General features: G+C 35.1%; 1 protein-coding gene across 1 annotated transcript in view; it reads left to right on the forward strand.

Annotated features, from left to right (window-relative positions):
* The window catches only part of atp8b2 (ATPase phospholipid transporting 8B2), a 42,435-nt gene that overhangs the window by 20,227 nt on the left and 3,489 nt on the right, over positions 1–18,719 (forward strand). Inside the window, exons 6-28 of the mRNA XM_082149796.1 lie at positions 36–97; positions 370–442; positions 1,111–1,181; positions 1,284–1,363; positions 2,234–2,392; positions 2,474–2,562; positions 2,750–2,946; positions 4,412–4,620; positions 6,520–6,554; positions 6,650–6,818; positions 7,040–7,228; positions 8,469–8,584; positions 9,667–9,831; positions 9,912–10,023; positions 10,129–10,234; positions 10,359–10,587; positions 11,289–11,472; positions 14,069–14,292; positions 14,378–14,461; positions 14,550–14,795; positions 14,970–15,108; positions 16,016–16,146; positions 16,752–17,252. Coding sequence (XP_082005922.1) covers positions 36–97; positions 370–442; positions 1,111–1,181; positions 1,284–1,363; positions 2,234–2,392; positions 2,474–2,562; positions 2,750–2,946; positions 4,412–4,620; positions 6,520–6,554; positions 6,650–6,818; positions 7,040–7,228; positions 8,469–8,584; positions 9,667–9,831; positions 9,912–10,023; positions 10,129–10,234; positions 10,359–10,587; positions 11,289–11,472; positions 14,069–14,292; positions 14,378–14,461; positions 14,550–14,795; positions 14,970–15,108; positions 16,016–16,146; positions 16,752–17,252 — 3,570 coding nt within the window. The remainder of the gene's footprint in view (positions 1–35; positions 98–369; positions 443–1,110; positions 1,182–1,283; positions 1,364–2,233; positions 2,393–2,473; positions 2,563–2,749; positions 2,947–4,411; positions 4,621–6,519; positions 6,555–6,649; positions 6,819–7,039; positions 7,229–8,468; positions 8,585–9,666; positions 9,832–9,911; positions 10,024–10,128; positions 10,235–10,358; positions 10,588–11,288; positions 11,473–14,068; positions 14,293–14,377; positions 14,462–14,549; positions 14,796–14,969; positions 15,109–16,015; positions 16,147–16,751; positions 17,253–18,719) is intronic.

The raw sequence follows: 18,719 nt of genomic DNA on the forward strand, positions 1-18,719 counted from the left end.
CACACACATTTCACACACATATGTTTCTCCTACAGTTTCGTCACAAGAGTGACAAACAGGTGAATAACCGTCAGTCTCAGGTCCTCATCGGTGGCATGTGAGTCTTATATTAATATACACACTTCCTTTTACATTGTGTTTACAAGAAAATCTACTAAGAAAATGTAAATGTGTCTGAGCTGTTGCGCACAATGGAGTTAATGTTCACAACATAAAAAAGATTGTATTTTATATTGTAATTTGTAAAGTAATATTACTTTTATTCACAAAAATACAATTTATATGTTTGTGTGTATATAAAAATGTTACATTACAACAATTATATATAATTTTTCCTACAATGACAAAGCACTTTTTTCACTTTCTCAGTCTTCAGAAGGAGAAATGGTTGAATGTCAGAGTGGGTGACATCATCAAACTGGAAAACAATCAGTTTGTGGCTGTGAGTTTTCCTCTATAGTCCTTCATGACATTAATTAATTAAACATAGTTTATTAAAATAAAAAGACACTTTACTAGCTCAGCTTTCCCAGACATTACTTTTAGTAGTTCAGGGCCATGTACGCACATGGACAATGTCTGGTGCATTTGCTCTTGAATACTGCACTGTGATATTGATCCAGTATCCAAGGTCTGATTCGCTGATTATGCTGCTGGTTATGCAACTCTGTCTCCAGAGGATAAACAGCAGCTTGGACATCTTTTTAATATGCTAATTGCAGTTCTGATCTCATTGTATACCAGTGTTATTTTAGTATTATTTATATACAGTACTATTGTAATTTTTATTGATATTTTGAATTGGCTTTTATTTTTATACTTGTACAAAGTTTTAATTTTAGTTACATTTTTTTGTCATTTTGTTATTTGCATTTGTTATTATTATTATTATTAGTTTTTTTCTTAAATATCGGTATTTAGGTTAATTAATTTTTATTTGTTTTCTTTCCAGTTAGTAATTTTAGTGTTTCAAATTCAACAAAATGAAAATTTGAAATGTTGTCTTTGGCTACTAAATGGAATAACTTAATTCCATTGTTAAAAATGTTTTAATAGTTTTAGTTTTAGCTAACTATGATAACCCTACTGTATACTGCATATGTGTTTCAGGCTGACCTGCTCCTGTTGTCCAGCAGTGAACCACATGGCCTCTGTTACATTGAAACTGCTGAACTAGATGGGTAAGACTGTGTTTATTTCTTGAATTTGTCCTTTCGATTTCATGATTTCCAGTGCAGCTCAATACAGTCATTTTTATTAATGTCTTCCTTTATCTGCCACAGTGAGACGAACATGAAGGTGCGCCAGTCTCTGTCTGTTACCTCAGAGCTAGGATATCCTAATAACCTGGCCCAGTTTAATGGTATGTCATTTGGTATTGAATGCGCTCCAAGATGTGAAAGTTAGTGAGAGTGGAAATGGGAAATAATTAGTAAGAGAAAGAGAGAGATGAGCAATCTTGTGAACTGATAAAGAGAGAATTGTGTACAGTATGTTTCAGATTTGCAGAAGTGCATGGAACAAGAATAGAAAGGCAATAAAAGGAATTGCATTTTCAGAGGGGGTATTCCAGTATGAACCGCACTCACTGATACTGTTAATTTGCATGTACTGCCTGTGTTGTATTAGCACAGATTTACTAAAGGAATTATGCAAATCAGGTAACAGCACAAACTCATCCAAATCTGTGCTGAATGGTTCAAGCTCGATTGTGTCAGATGCAGTGATTGGGCAAATGCTACTATAGCACCACTGCACCATCATTTGATGAATTGCTTACCATGAAAAATTAAATAAAAATTGTGTAATAAAATAAAATAAATTATAAATGTGCAAAAAAATGCAACGATTATGCAACTGTTTTCCCTCACTGCGAGTTGGTGTACTGGAAAAAGAGAGAGAGAGGAAAGATATACTGAGTCAAAGTGTGTTGTGATGTGGTGGACAGATTCTCAGCAACACTTCTTTAACACCCTGTACAGTTTTCTGCTACACACACACACTCACTCTCACACACACACACACACACACACTCACGCCATCAAACCTGTGTCAGCACAGACCACCCACGCTTCCTGTTTTTAAAGAACAACAAAAAATTACAAAGCTCACAATAGTACCAAGGTCCAGGATTCTGAACAGTTGGTCATGACACATATTACATAAAATTTCAATATTTTCCTTATGTGTGACCTCATTTTTCTTATCCTTCTCGCGTTGTGTGTATCTGCAGGAGAAGTGGTGTGTGAGCCTCCCAACAACAAGCTCGATCGTTTCTGTGGGACTCTGTATTGGAAAGACTGTAAATACCCCCTCAGCAACCAGAACATGCTGCTCCGAGGCTGCGTACTGCGCAACACGGAGAGCTGCTATGGCCTCGTTATATTCGCAGGTGTGTGTGTGTGTGTGTCTGTCTGTGTGAATGTGTGTGTTATTATTTTTTGTTTTAACCTGTCATTATGTTACATCTCAGGTCCTGACACCAAGCTGATGCAGAACAGCGGACGGACTAAGTTCAAGCGGACCAGTATAGACAGATTGATGAATACATTGGTGCTCTGGGTGAGAAGAAACTGTTTACAAACACACACACTCTCCTACAAACCTCTGCTGAATGTGTAGAGATTTGAGGACCAAAATTTGTAGACAGCACATACTCTGCAAATTAATGTTTGAGTGTAAATAAATAGGCACACTCAAGATTTGAAAATTAATCCAGTTTCCATGTATATAATTTCCCCCTGCTCAGATTTTTGGGTTCCTTGTGTGTATGGGCGTGATCTTGGCCATAGGAAATGCCGTTTGGGAGAAAGAAGTGGGTGCTCTGTTCCAAAGTTTCCTACCCTGGGACCCTCCAGTGGACAACTTCCTGTTCTCAGCCTTCCTGTCCTTCTGGTCCTATGTCATCATCCTCAACACAGTCGTGCCCATCTCTCTCTATGTCAGGTGAGAGAGAACATGATGTGGGAGATGAAGGATGTAATGAAGAGAGAAAGTTGTGAATAATATGGAAATGGAAATATGGAAATGGCCTGAAACACCCCAAAAAATTTTTTTAAACAAATGGTCAGTGGAAAGCGGTGCTTAAGCTATTTATTTAAGCTGTTTTATTCTCTTTTTATTTTATATGAGGTTTGTCAACATTTGTGTGATTTTGTAATTTTCTAGTGATGAACAGAGCTAAGCATTACATTTTTCGTCATTCAAACTAGTTATTAATTTTTTTTTTTACTACAATTGTTTGTTGTTGTATCAAGGTTATTATCGATAACTAAAACTATAAAAAAAAATGTTAACTGAACTAAAATATAAATATTAGACAGAAAATTTGGCAACTAACTGAAATAATTTTAAGTTGAAGCATTAAAATTGAAGAAGAATAAAACTAAAACGTAAAAATAAAAATAAGTTAAACCTAAACGGTAATATTTTTTTTTTTAAAACAATAGAATTACTAAAAAATATACTAAAATGAAAAAATATAACAAAAACTAATTCAAAACATTAGTAAAAAACTATAATAGTATATAAATAATAATTAAAAAAAAACTTGAGTTGTATCATTTTAGTCATTAGATGCTGTCTAAGGTCAAGACCTCTGTGACAGGGGATTTAGGACCTACTTTTCATGCTTGGTTATTTTTATGTTAGATGATACTTTATCTTTTGCTCTTGCTTTTTAAAAGGTCTTTTGACACCAAAGTGTATCATATTCAGGAAAAAAATGCCTATTTATTCTATTTATCTAGAGTTTTTTTGTATTAGCTTCAGTTAATTTTATGCTTAATACATGCTTTATGCATTTTGTTTATTTTATTTAGATTTTTTTTGTTGTTGTTGTTTTCATGTTTCCTCAGGCTTTCCCTAACAGGTAAGAGATAGACCCTGTAGACTCCCCGTTTTTTCTCTCTCTGACATAACAACAGCCTCCCGTATAACATAGTCCATATAACACTACTAAAGTCCTGATCCGAACCCTTCTGAACCAGCTCTCTGAATGAGCGCTAACTCTGCTGTGTGGTTCAGTGAATGTAACCCACCTCTGACCGGTGCAGACTCATACAGAAAGAACTGCAGCGTGACACTGAGCACCACCATGGCATGACAAACATACCCATAGTCTGTTTGTGCATTTTTAAATAAAAGATTGTTAAAGCCTCTATAAATTAATATGATTAAATCTTGCTTTTAATGGTCTGGCAGACTATTGTGCTATTGTCTGTCTCAGCTTCACAATAAATAACCTATGTCTGTAAAACAGGAAATCTGTGTACATTTTTGTGTGTGTGAGTTTGCCATGTGTCGGAGGTCTGTAGTCATTTGAGTGTTTCTACAGGAAATCACACCACATTTGCATTGTGATATGATAACCCTTCATCTATTTCTCTGTCCATCTGTCTGAATATCTTAGTGTGGAGGTGATTCGTCTGGGTCACAGTTACTTCATTAATTGGGACCGGAGGATGTTCTGCAGTCGTAGTAACACAGCAGCAGAGGCCCGGACCACCACACTAAATGAAGAGCTGGGACAGGTGGAGTACATCTTCAGTGACAAGACAGGAACCCTCACCCAGAACATCATGACCTTCAAAAAGTGCTCCATCAACGGTCATACTTATGGTGAGGAACACACAATACTGGCAGTTATATCAGAGGTATAATGTGCAAACAGCTGGTCATTATCACAGTATCAGTCTTGTATCATCTTGAAGGGGTTTATATTATGATAATGACCGGCTGACTGCGCGTTACCTTGCTTTTACACAGCTGCTTACCAAATAAGTAAATAAATGGACATGAAATGAAATAATGAATAAATAAAAAAAGTGGTCAGGAAAAGGTTAACCTTCAAAAAAATGTTGATCATCAGGAGATCAAGAACTCCTTTATTTTCTACACTACATTAATTCAATGAATTCATTCATTGCAATTATTTGACAAAACTTTGGCAATTTTTCAAAAAACTTGATTTGTGTGACTTAATTTTAAAATAATTATAAACATTAAAAAAATTATTAAATACTTTAATAATTATTTAAATGTTTTGAATCACTATAAAATTACAAAAGTCACACAAATCAAGTTTTTTTTTTATTGCCAATGTTTTGTAAAATAATTGCAATAAATGAATGAATCAACAGCAACAGTAATAATAATAATTTGTTATTGAAAATATAAATAATTAAAAATAAAACAATAAATGATAAATTACGGTCAAAACAACAGTCAAATAAAAACTATGTTAAGATGTAGCGCTGCACGATTCTGGTTGAATTGAGAATCACAATTTTTTTGTTTCAAACAGAGATCATGATTCTGAACCGACAACTAAACAAAATAACATGTAATTTACTCGAGGTTCTGACAAAATTGTAATTGCTGCAGTCAATTTATAACATTTCATTAATCTGAATTAATTATTTTTAAAAAAAACAGTTTGAATGAATGATTCAGTGACTCACTTCTAAATACTTCACTTTCATTACTGGATGTATCAGCATTTTTTAACAAATCTCTTGAATGAATAATTCAATGACAAATACAGTCACTTGTCGCCATCTACTGGTGTAACGATATAATCGATACAATCTTTATTTGAAGCGTCCAAGTTTTATTCAAAAGGTGATTTGCTCTATTTTGATCTCTTCCATAGACATCAGTGTTTATATCTGAACTATAAACTTTTATCCCAGTACTTCTGTTATAATATAAATATTTGTAACACAGAAATAACAAAACTGTGCTTGGAAAGAGCGTTTGTGAAGGTTTGTACACATGACTCTCTGGGTGAGCGGCAGCGCAAAGGCAGATTTGAATGTTCCGTTGTGATTTTGTCAAAGGTTTAATAGACACAGATGAATCGTTGTCATTTAGGAATGAGATCACGTTGGTGTTTGAATCGAGATCACCATCTTTTAACGATTAATCATGCAGCTCTACTAAGATGGTTTGGCAGTGTTGCAAGTAACAGGGTTGCAGATTTGCAAACATAATTATTTTTTTTTTGGGGGGGATTTGTATGAAATTATAATTTACAAGTTATAAACATTTAAATAAACTAATTAAATAGACTAATACAAATAATAATAAAAGTTGTTTTATTAAAAATAAAATAATAAAATATAAAAAATTACAATAAACAACTAACAATCAATAAAAAATATAATAATAATAATGAATAAAAACTCAACAGAATCAATTTCAAATATGAGCTAGATCAGACAAATAACTGAAGAAACAGGACTTAATATACACGAGCAAACAAATCAAATGAAAATCAGGTACAGGTGCATAGAATGAAACCGACACTTCACCATAGAAACTAACTATACATAGAAAAAACATAGAAGACAAGCCAAAACATGTGCAAAACCAATACAAATCAAACACAGGCAAAATTACACGTGACAAAACAAACCAGAACTCACATATCCCTTACAATAGTCACAAACACAGATATGTTATATTGGATTAGATTTGTGTAACAAATCTCATGTCAGTCTGTCTCTTGTTTCACAGGTGAGGTGATGGATATTCTGGGTACACAGCAAAAGGTCAGTGCAATCCAGATTCACTTAGTGGAATTAAGTTGTTGTCATTGTTAAAATATTGCTGCACAGAAACAGCTAACATAGTCTGTTTTTCTCAGAGGGTCCAGCCCCTGGACTTCAGTGCTTGGAACCCTTTAGCAGACCAGGGCTTCTGTTTCTACGACCAGTCTCTGCTAGAGGCAGTGATGGTGGGAGAACCAGCAGTGCATGAATTCTTCCGGGTCTTGTCTCTCTGCCACACTGTCATGAGCGAGGAGAAGAGCGAGGGTAAGCATCTGGAACATTCTTTAAGGGGCGATTATCTGCCTTACTCAGGGAGTTATTTCATCCAATGGAAGAGTTTAAATAAGGTTAAATAAGGAAGCTGTTGACTTTAATATTGTTAGGATGGAGCCATTCTGGATTGTAATATGATTATTATATCTCATTATCTGTCCTCCTTCATGATGTGCTCCTTGCTTATTCTCTCTGTCTTTCACTTCCTAAAGGAGAGTTGGTGTATAAGGCTCAATCTCCAGATGAAGGGGCGTTAGTAACAGCTGCACGTAACTTTGGCTTTGTGTTCCGCTCTCGCACACCTGGCACAGTCACCACACAAGAGCTCGGCAAAGCGGTCACATACACGCTCCTCGCCATCCTGGACTTCAATAACATCCGCAAAAGAATGTCTGTTATAGGTAACACAAGCACACACACACACACACACACGCACTCACATTCCTGCATTTTACATAACAAAAATAATTTGACAACCCATACAGCAACAGTGTCGGCCCAGATCCGGCCCACATCTGGTACGCGTTGAATCTACATTGTACCAGATGTGGCCCGGATCTGGGTCGACACTATGTTGCTGTCTGGGTATGTTTGTAAAGAGCACACTATGCAATATATCACAAAAATTAAAGAGCTGCCACATAAAATTATTTTAAAAGGGAAGTTTTGTCAGATTCAACTAACTTTTGAGCCCCTACTATAACTAAGTATGTACATAAACACTTTATTGTGCAGTTAACTGTGGCAAACCCCAGAGTGTACAGTTTTTAAACATTGTTTAGGCTGTAATGCCAGATGGTTTAGTACTGTGCAAGAATGAAAGAGCCAGTCAAATTCTCTTGGGACTGAGAAATCTAGATACAGCATAAATACTGCCCTGCCAAGCATCGTAAATAAGTGGAGCATTTGCGCTAAATTCAATACAGAAAGTGTTGTGCGTGCCATATACACTTTTACAATGCTGAATTATGGCCCATACGTTTGGGTAAGTGATGCTTACATTGCAGCAGGCATTTTATTTTTGTTTGCATATTGTTATTTATGTTCATTTGGTATGTTTACATGGAGAAGTGAGAGATTTATTGAGTGCACTGCAGAATTTTCTCTTTATCAATTTTGTTAATCTTTTTCTTTTCTTTTTTCATAAACAAAGTCCAAAATATCTTTAAAAAAGAAGATATTTTGATTTATGAATTATAAAACGAATCATATACCTTATTAGATTTTGTTAAAACAAGAAAAAACAAATTGCCAAATGGGTACGAAAAATTCAAGATATGTTATTTGAAAAGAAGTCAGATAATGTTATGACTATGAGCTAATGGGAGCTATAATAAGAGCAGAGCTTCTGCCATTTAACCGTCTGTTATTTAATGTGGGGGGGGGGACACAAAATGTCCCCACAAAGATGGCAATAACCGAAATCTTTGTGGAGACATCTTTGATCTCTATGAGGTAAACCGCTTATAAATCATATTAAGTGATGGTTTTTTGAAAATGTAAAAATGCAGAAAGTTTCTGTGATGGGTAGGTTTAGGCTTAGGGGATAGAATATACAGTTTGTACAGTAAAAAAATAATAATTATGTGCCATTAAAACGTGGAAACCCAATGTGGATGTGTGTGTGTGTGTGTGTCTCAGTGAGAAATCCAGAAGGCCGTATTCGTCTGTACTGTAAGGGGGCAGACACTGTGCTTTTCGAGAGACTTCATTCTTGCAACCATGAAATAATGAATATCACTTCAGATCATCTCAACGTGAGTGTTTGCATTTTTGTATTTGTTTATTTTATGTTTTCTTGTTCGCTTTGTTACCTTGACTGTTTGTAGCAACTGTCTGCTACTTTCTTTATAAATTAAACAACAGAGCCCTCTTGTGGATATTTTAGTATTGAAAGTCTATAAGTAGCGCTGTTACTAACATTATATGAGCTATTGTTGTGATTTAGTTATTTGTCTAGCAAACAAACCACATTTGGAATATAAAAATATAAATAAATGTGTAATTAATAAAATGAGGTTGCAAGTAACAGGGTTGAAAATGTAACCTAATTTAGGCAATCACTAAGTAGGGGTTAGCAGGTTTGGGACCAAATGTTTGTTTGTAGTATTATAGATGTATATTTCTCGTAATATTTAATATAGAAAAAAAGAAAGAAAAAAGAAAAAAAATATATATATTTGTAGTTTTTGAAAAGTTTCTATTTTTGCAACAGAGAGAAAATAATGCTGTAAAATTAAGCACACAAATCCTATATAATATTATTTAAATGATATAATTTATAATATTTTTCTACAATAAATTGAATATCAATTCAATAGATTACACAATTATTCAAAAGGTTAGGGTCAGTACGTTTTTTTTTTTTATTCTTTGAAAAGGTCTTTGTGTCCTCGCTGAATAAGTATCAATTTCTTTGTTACCAAAGTATATATATATATAATAAATGCTGTACTTTTGAACTTTCTATTCATCAAAGACTAATAAAAAAAAACATGTATCACGGTTTATGATGCTGCAAATTCAGCTTTACCATCACAGGAATAAATGACATAAAACATTATTTTTTTTAAATTATTTTATATTTTAATAATATTCACAATATTACTATTTTTAACTTTATTTTTAAACAAAGTAAATGCAGCTTTGGTGAGCATAAGATCAAGTTTGATAAAAAACCACACAAAAAAATCGTATCGATTAATTGCTGATAATAGTTTATCTAATATATCCAATTATTTTCACAACAAAACAAATTAAAAACATGCATTCACCTTAATTATAAAGTGACATTCATCTTGAGCTGATGTGGGAGGTTTGTGTATGTGTGTTTATGTAGGAGTATGCAGGTGACGGGTTACGGACTCTCGCAGTGGCCTATCGGGATCTGTCTGAGGAGCAGTGGGAGGAGTGGTCAGAGCGTTTCCGTGGTGCTGATAAGGCCACAGACTGCAGGGACGACCGGCTGGCTGCTGCCTATGAGGAGATCGAACAGGACATGATGGTATGTTTGTGTGTCCGATTCCTTTTGTGTTTTGTTTTCCATACTATTTTTTTGGTGATTAATATCAATACTTGTTATAGTTGTTGGGAGCCACGGCTGTAGAAGATAAACTGCAAGAGGGCGTTCCTGAAACCATTGCCATTCTTTCACTGGCAAACATCAAGGTCTGGGTGCTCACTGGAGACAAACAGGGTAAGAACTGCATCGGATTCTAATGTCTTGCGGATTGGCCACAAGTGTTATCATTTACTTGACATAATTACAACTTGAATGAGTCTTTTTCTCCCTTTGTTATAGAGACTGCAGTGAATATTGGTTATTCCTGTAAGATGCTGACGGACGACATGACGGAGATCTTTATTGTAAATGGACACACTGTCCAAAGTGTACGCGAAGAACTGAGGTAAAATGCTGACGTTTGGATCCCCGAATCGTCCATCCATCAATCCATGAAATATGAGAGATGCAATTTTTTCACAGAAGGCTTTTTCATTTTGTCATTCTGTTTTGTTCTGTGTATTTTTTAGGAAAGCAAGAGCGCGAATGCTGGAGTCAGCACACACCAGAGATGGAGGGAAGGAAGTTGAAGCTCAGGGATTGGGTGGGGCGTGTGCCTTTGGAAATGGATGTGGAGGTGCTGCTGCTGCTAACTGGATGCCTGATGAGAGTAAATGCCCCCCTCCTCAGGCTCCGCCCTCCTCATTATTGGAGTCAATCAGTGGAGAGTTCGCCCTCGTCATCAGTGGACACAGCTTGGTAGGTGGGAGCCAGGTTCAGGAATGTAGTTGGAAGAAATGAGTCACAAGTGTTTTAGGGTGCCTTTACACGACAACGATGTACTAAAAACGAAAAACTTTTCACATACAGACATTGTCAAAACATTGTTCCCGTTCACAAGAATCCATGAAAACTACTAAAAACGCTGTATTCTGCTGCCAGGCCAGTAGTTGGCGATGTCACTTTGTAAAGAAACACGCAATACACATGCACATGACGTCACCGTTTTCACAAATAAGCGTTTTTGTAGTTTACACAGATTAAGGGATGTAGAATATGGTCATCCAGAATACGGCATTTATATGTGTTTTTTAAGTACTAATAAACAGCCAATATCCTAGTAATTTATAGGAAAATTTCAAATTTTTGATTTAACATTTTTTGAGTTTTTTAGTTTTTCATCTAATATTTATGTTTTATTTTAGTATTTAAATTTTTTAACTAGTTATCAAAACTATTTTGAATTAGTTATCAAAACAAATCTGGTTTAATTCAGAAAGAATATGAATTATCCCATTTTTAAAAATCAAATAAATGGTATTTATTTTAGGTCAGATAGAAGAGATATGGTCCTAGCTGATTCAAGCTGGTGTTTTACTGGTTTAGCTGGACCAGCAAAACCGGCTTTGGCTGTTTTAAGGAATTTTTTCAACAAATATTTCCCTGTCTTTCTGGGTCAGGCTCATGCATTGGAAGCTGATATGGAGCGTGAGTTTTTGGAGACGGCGTGTGCTTGTCGAGCAGTGATCTGCTGCAGAGTGACTCCTCTTCAGAAAGCTCTGGTGGTGGAGCTGGTTAAACGGCATAAGAAGGCTGTCACACTCGCTATCGGAGATGGAGCCAATGATGTCAGCATGATAAAGAGTAAGAGAAAAGAGATGCAAGCAGGCATGTTCAGTCTTCGTCAGGGCATTGACACTTTCTTTTTGACAGCTGATTTCTTTTTGATGTGCAAATATTAGGGTTCTCTGAGTCAAATGACTAGGTTAAGGCTATAAATAACAAATATTCTGTATGCATTACAAATCAATGTCGAAATAAGTTACTGTAACTGTCAAAATCAGAATCTCAATAATATAATGTATTGTGTAATTATTTTAAATACACTACCGTTCAAATGTTTGGGGTCTGTAAGATTCTTTAAATTTTTTGAAAGAAGTTCAGCTCACCAAGGCTGCTTTTTTAATCAAAAACAGTAATATTATGACAAATAATTTCATTTTAAAATAAATACTTTCTATTTTTATACAATTTAAAGTGTAATTTGTTCCTGTGCTAGCAAAGCTGAAATTTCAGCATTATGTCACATGATCCTTCAGAAATCATTCATATATGCTAAATTGCTGCTCAAGAAACATTTCATAGTATTATCAGTATTGAAAACAGTTGTGCTGCATAATATGTTTGTGGAAACCATGATACATTTTTTTCAGGATTATTTGATGAATCATTTTTTTATCAATTTATTGCCTCCTTGCTGAACAAAAGTATACATTTCTTTAAAACAAATCTTACTGACCTCAAACTTTAGAACTGTAGTGTATATATTGTTGCAATATAATGAGTATCAGTATAAATTTGAGCTTGAGTTTATTCAGTTTATTTTGAAAATAATTTGCATAAATAATAAAATAAAATAAAATGATTTCCTTTTTAATTGCATTCACTTAGGCTCATACATGATGTACATTACAGGTAAAGTACAGTGTATGTTTTAAACCACATAATCTCGTCTTGTGGTAATTTTTGTAACCATGAGAGTATGGTTTCTAATTTAATATTTTTAGTAAGGAACAAACCGGTCAAGAAAAACAATTTTTTTATGTTTGAGTTCCTTTTTTTAGATTATGCAAAGGTGCCCCAGAAAAACCAAATTAGTGATGTTCATTCCTTCGTTTAGTTTGTTGTTGTCGTATGTGGTTGTGTTACTTCCCTCGACTGAGCAAAAACATCTCCGAACTCTGTCCTTGGGCTCTCACGGTGTCACAACTATATTTCAAAAGGCTGCTGTGAACATGGATAACGAGATGTGGAGGATGTGGTTAATGTCTAAATCTTTTTACACCATCCTGTGCTGTCCCTACTCAATAACATGTACACACGCACAGACACGTTCTTGCAATGTTTCATCTTCTGTTTGTTTGATTCTGTTGGGTGTGTTGTGTTCAGGGGATTCTGCTGGTGTGTAGCAGTCAAGTGTCAATGAAAAAGATTTGTTCTTCACACTAGTACCATTGTCAATCAGTCTTTTGATGAATGTTCCCTGCAGTTTTAATGTTATTTAGACTGATTCATATCACTTGGGACTGACTGTCCCAAATCTATGGTTTTTGTCAAATTGAGATTCAGGTATTAGTTTATCTGCCTTAACCCAACATTTGGAGTGTTACTTGAACCTGACCATCAGAGAGCTGATATACCTAAGAGCAGGGGTTTTCAAACTGGTCTCCAGGGACCCTTAGGGGATCTCAAGTGGGCGGAAACATGGGAGGGGGAAATTATTTGTAGGGTTGTCAGAATTAACATTGTAAAGTGAGATATTCAGTATGTTTTTAGCAATAATTGTTTTTCTCATTTAACGAATAAGATAATAGCCTATTACTGATTTGAAATGCTGGTTGGTTAGAATCGATCATAATGTGATTGAATTAGATATTTATACTTTTAAGTCTCCATGTCTTAAAATGGAAGATTAGTGCCTGGTTTCATAGACAAGGCTTGAATCTAGTCCCAAACTAAAATGCATGTTTGAGCTGTTTTAACTGAAAGCAACTTGCATATCTTAAAATATGTCAGTGCCATTTGTTTTGTCTCAAGATGCACACAAGTAAAAAATGTTTTTCCTAAGGCACGTTTATAAAAGCTACTTAAAGGTCTTAATTGAACTAAGGCCTAATCCTGGCCTAATCCAAGCTTTGACTGTGAAACAAGGCTTAAATGTTTAGAATAATAGTATTTAGGATGTTTGAAGTACAATTGAACAGTTTAGCAATGTTAATGAAATACAGTTTAACAATTAATACAGTAATAAAACTAATATTAAGTAACACTTGAAAACATTGTACAGTATATTAACTGAAACTGACATATTAAACTAACTTGATATTTATTTATTTATTTATTTACTCAAGAAGAGTTTGCTTTTAGCTGATTACTTACTTAACTGCAGTTTTCCCTTTAAATTTGCTTTCCAAAAATAAGGCAAATGGTTTTCAAATATTTTTTAAAGTACATTGAACTTACAGTATATGTATGTATGTATGTATGTATGTATGTACTGTATGTATATTGCTGCCTTTCTACTTAGGGAAGGGTGTTTTCTGTAAGAGGTTTATATTGAAATCAGGGTTATATTGAACCCCTGAATTACCAGCTAAATCCAACTGCAAACTCCTCAAGTAAGATCAAATTTTAAATTGAACGGCATTATCTGAACTTGTATTTTTTTCTCCTTCTGTAGCGGCTCACATTGGCGTGGGCATCAGCGGTCAGGAGGGGATCCAGGCCGTCCTGGCATCCGATTACTCATTTTCCCAGTTCCGTTTCCTGCAACGACTTTTGCTGGTACACGGACGCTGGTCCTATCTGCGCATGTGCCGTTTTCTCTGCTACTTCTTCTACAAGAACTTTGCCTTCACTATGGTGCACTTCTGGTTCGGGTTCTTCTGTGGGTTCTCAGCACAGGTGAGAGATTCATTCTGAGGATCAAAAAAAATGTATTTATGAGGTAATGTCATGACCTCTGTTTACTATGTTTTCTTTGATTTAGACTGTCTATGACCAATACTTCATCACTCTCTACAATATCGTATACACATCCCTGCCGGTGTTAGCCATGGGCATCTTCGATCAGGTAAGAAAAAGAAAACTTATATAAAATGCTCATCTTTGTTTGCATTTGATAAGAAACTCACTTCCACCTCAAACTTTGTCTAATTCAGGATGTTCCTGAACAGAGGAGTTTAGAGTATCCAAAGCTGTATGAGCCGGGCCAGCTGAACTTGCTGTTTAACAAACGAGAGTTCTTTATCTGTATCGCACAAGGAATCTACACTTCCGTGGTTCTGTTCTTCATTCCGTACGGCGTTCTCTCTTACGCCACACAGAGCAATGGAGTCCCACTGGCAGACTACCAAACTTTTGCAGTAACTACTGCAACGGCCCTTGTCATCGTTGTCAGCGTCCAAGTGAGTCCATGTGGTAAAGTTGTTTAAGATTAACATCCACACCCAAGTAGTGCTTCTTAATGTATATATGGTTACCAGTTCTCATTTTGTTATTGTTTGTTTAAGGCTGTGTACTGTGACAATACATTTTGTAACTATTTTGAATGGCTCAAGCTTTTTGTTACTTCTTTATAGATTGCTCTGGACACTGGTTATTGGACTGCTATAAATCACTTCTTTATATGGGGCTCTTTGGGTACCTACTTCTCTATCCTCTTCGCTATGCACTCCAGCGTCCTGTTCAGCATCTTCCCCAAGCAGTTCCATTTCCTTGGTGAGTCAGCACTCTTTGTCCCAACAGAAATCTTGAACAGAAACCCACATTTGATAACATCTGTACAGTACAGCGTCCTGTACTGGACGTCACATGCACAACTTATCAGCCAATACATCTGGAAATGCAGATAACATTGACTCTATATTCATTACTCTTATACAAAAATAACTGTTTATGGATACACTACCATACAAAAGTTTGCGGTCTTTAATATTTTTTCTTGTTGTTGAATTTTTTTAAATATTTTTGTTCTCCAAGAACACATTAGTAATAATTAATTTAATTATTAATACATTTGTTAAAAATCTATCAAGTAAATACTGTTCTTTTGAACTTTATCAAAGAATCCTGAAAAAAGTATCATAGTTCCCACAAAAATATTTAGCTGTTTTCAACATTGTTTATGATAAAACATGTTTCTTGAGCACCAAATCAGCAAATTAGAATGATTTCTGAAGGATCATATGATACTGGAGTAATGATGATGCTGAAAACTCAGCTTTACCATCACAGGGATAAATTACACTAAAAAATATATTAAAATACATACAATTTATTTTAAAATATCCCTGTATTTTTACTTATTTTTTTATTAAATAAATGCAGCCTTTCAAGCATAAGAGACTTTTGAACAGTAGTAAAGCACAATACAACTATTTTAAAGAAATATTTTTCCTAAAAAATTTACATGTAAACATACATATAACAACAACAAAATAATAATTAATATACAATGAAAAGTAAATATAAAAAAAAAAAATTGTCTTTAAAATACCCATGGATTTTTAATTGTGTGATTTATAAATTATATATTGTTTGTATTTTATCTTGTTCAAAATGTGTGTGTGCGTGTGCATTTGGTGTAAATATTTGTTGCCACATACCATGTGTTAATCTATCACAGGAAGTGCCCACAACACACTCGGACAGCCAGTGGTTTGGTTAACTATTGCTCTGGCTACCATCATCTGCATTGCTCCAGTGCTTGCGTTCCGCTTTCTCAAACTGGATCTTAAACCTCAGCTCTCAGATACCGTGAGTATGCGTGTGACACTAGTTTGTCTGGCCTAATCTTAGGACATCTTTGAATTTGTTTTTATTCCACATTTTATGTTTATATTCAACCAAACATTCATTATTAGTATATCACTACAACGATCTGTCTTACACAATACTTAAAAGGATTATATTTAATAAACATTCTCAATTTTCTATGTGATCATTGAGTAAATCCCTAGTGAATTGTTTTGATTGTGTTTTTTTGCATGTGGTTATTTGCATTGGTGTTAGTGTGAGTGAAAGAGTGTTTTTTTAATGTTAATATTAATATATAAATATATGTTAGTAATTATTATGGACATAATCTTGTTAATGTTAATAATATCAGTATTACTTTATATACATATTATATCTATTTGCATAAACACAAATATAAAGGTTAAATATAAAGAATAAAAAACTGTTTGTTGGGTAACAAAACATCTGGTTGTTGGATTGTTGTGATTGGTTGACTATTGTATATTCTGATTCATTGCACAGATCATATTTGTTTCACATCAGTAGGTTTGACATTTTGTAGTTTCGGGTTATCCCCTACACTCATCCTCGCCCCTTGTTACATTCTCACTCTCTTTCTGCAGGTGCGCTACACTCAACTTGTGCTGCAGAAAAAGCGGAAGCCTGGCGGGCGTGCGGGTCGTGGAGTGGGCGGTTCAGGAGTAGCCAGTGGCAGTGCTCTTGGTCGCTTGGGGAGAGGTGGATCTCGACGCTCCGGTTATGCATTTGCGCATCAGGAGGGCTTTGGCGAGCTGATCACTTCGGGAAAAAATATGCGGCTGAGTTCGCTGGGTCTCGCTTCTTTCGCTTCCCGCCACAGCAGCAGTTGGATCGATACCCTTCGTAGGAAAAAACACACAAACAGCCCTGGTGTGCAGAACACCCCGCCCACCGGAGATGACAGCGCCGCCTCCTCTCAAGCCTCACCCTTTTCCACAGTAAATGGTCGTCAGGACACAGTGGCAGGCGAGGCAGGGCAGCAATTCAATGAACCCGTCCTCACTCACAGCCCAGATGATATCGCTCTCAGCGTGCTCAGGTGTGCAGACAGAGAGATGGGAGGATGTAGTACTGGAACAGTGCAGGTAAATATACATCTTAAAACAAGTTCAAGCACAAACTGTATACAGATACACCACATGCAGGCCAACATACACAAATATAGGACATTATTCAACACGGGACAGAAGGTTGATTCGTTAGGCGTGCCTGACATTTTGTGGATTGACAAAAAAAGTAAATTTCCCCAAGGAGAAAACAGCAGGAAGCAGAACTATTAAAACCACTTTCATTTCTCACTTTTTGCACATAGTAGTAGTCTCAGCTATAACTGTCATGAGTTCCTCAATAATTTGGTACGTTTGGGGTCAGTAAAACATTTTGTTTAAAATAAATTAATACTAGTTTTATTCAGCAAGGACGCATGACATTGATCGAAAGTGACAGTAAAGACTTTTGCATTGTTACAAAAATATTCTATTTAAAAGAAGTGTTGCACTTTTGAACTTTCTATTCATCAAATAATCCCGAAAAAATTTATCACAACATATTAAGCAGCACAACATTGATAATAATAAGAACTGTGAGCACCAAATAAACATACTGAAATTATAATTTTGACACTGAAGACTGGAGTAAAGATGCTGAAAATTCTGCTTTGCTATAACAGGAATAAATTACATTTTAACATTTTAAAATATATTAATATATATTAAAAAAAAAATTTTAATTGTAGTGATATTTCACAATATTGCTATTTTAAAAATAAATGCAGGCTTGTTGAGAATAAGAGACTTATTTTAAAAACATTAAAAAATCTTACCGAACCCAAATTTTAGAGTGTGTGTGTGTATTACAAATGATTATTATTACACAATATACAAATTATTAACTGGGTGTGTTAAAAGGGCTGTGGTGTAGACTATGTAAATGCTCATTTAAAATCAGAAAGCCTAGCTGTTTTGGATTTTCCACTTCTTTTTTCCTCTCTTTACTTTGCATGTATTTCAATGCTTGTTCTTTGGACATATATCTCACACTGTGGAAGAGTTTCTTTAAATTCTCTTCTAAAAATATTTAGCTTGACTATGAGAGATGGGGCCAAGCAGCTGTTGACACACCATGTACATGGTTGTGGTTGCAAAGGGGAGATTTAAGAGCCAACTAAATTTGCTGAATGATTTCTGAAATAGTACACAACACTATTTAATTAGTATTAAGTTATTGTGATGTCCATGATCCATTGTTTTAGGTAGGAAGGTATACAGTTTTAGTAAGTAGCTTCAGTTAATTAATAGTAAAGTGATTCCATATAAAAAAAGAAAAGGTCCCAGAGCCCACCTACCTATTGCGTAATCGACTTGGACCATAGTAGTTTAAAGGTGTTTACTAGCCGGAGCAAACTTTTCCAGGAAGTTTGCTTTGGCAAGCTGTTTCAACCTCCCGAAACGAATTCCAAACGAACTTCATTTTGGCCTGAATTTTATTTAATTGACGTCACATCAGTTCGTTCTTTGATTTTGCTTGAAGTATATCAGGGCCTCAAGAGGCAC

Source organism: Leuciscus leuciscus (assembly GCF_965113295.1).
Source record: "Leuciscus leuciscus genome assembly, chromosome: 20".
Classification (NCBI taxonomy): domain Eukaryota; kingdom Metazoa; phylum Chordata; class Actinopteri; order Cypriniformes; family Leuciscidae; genus Leuciscus; species Leuciscus leuciscus.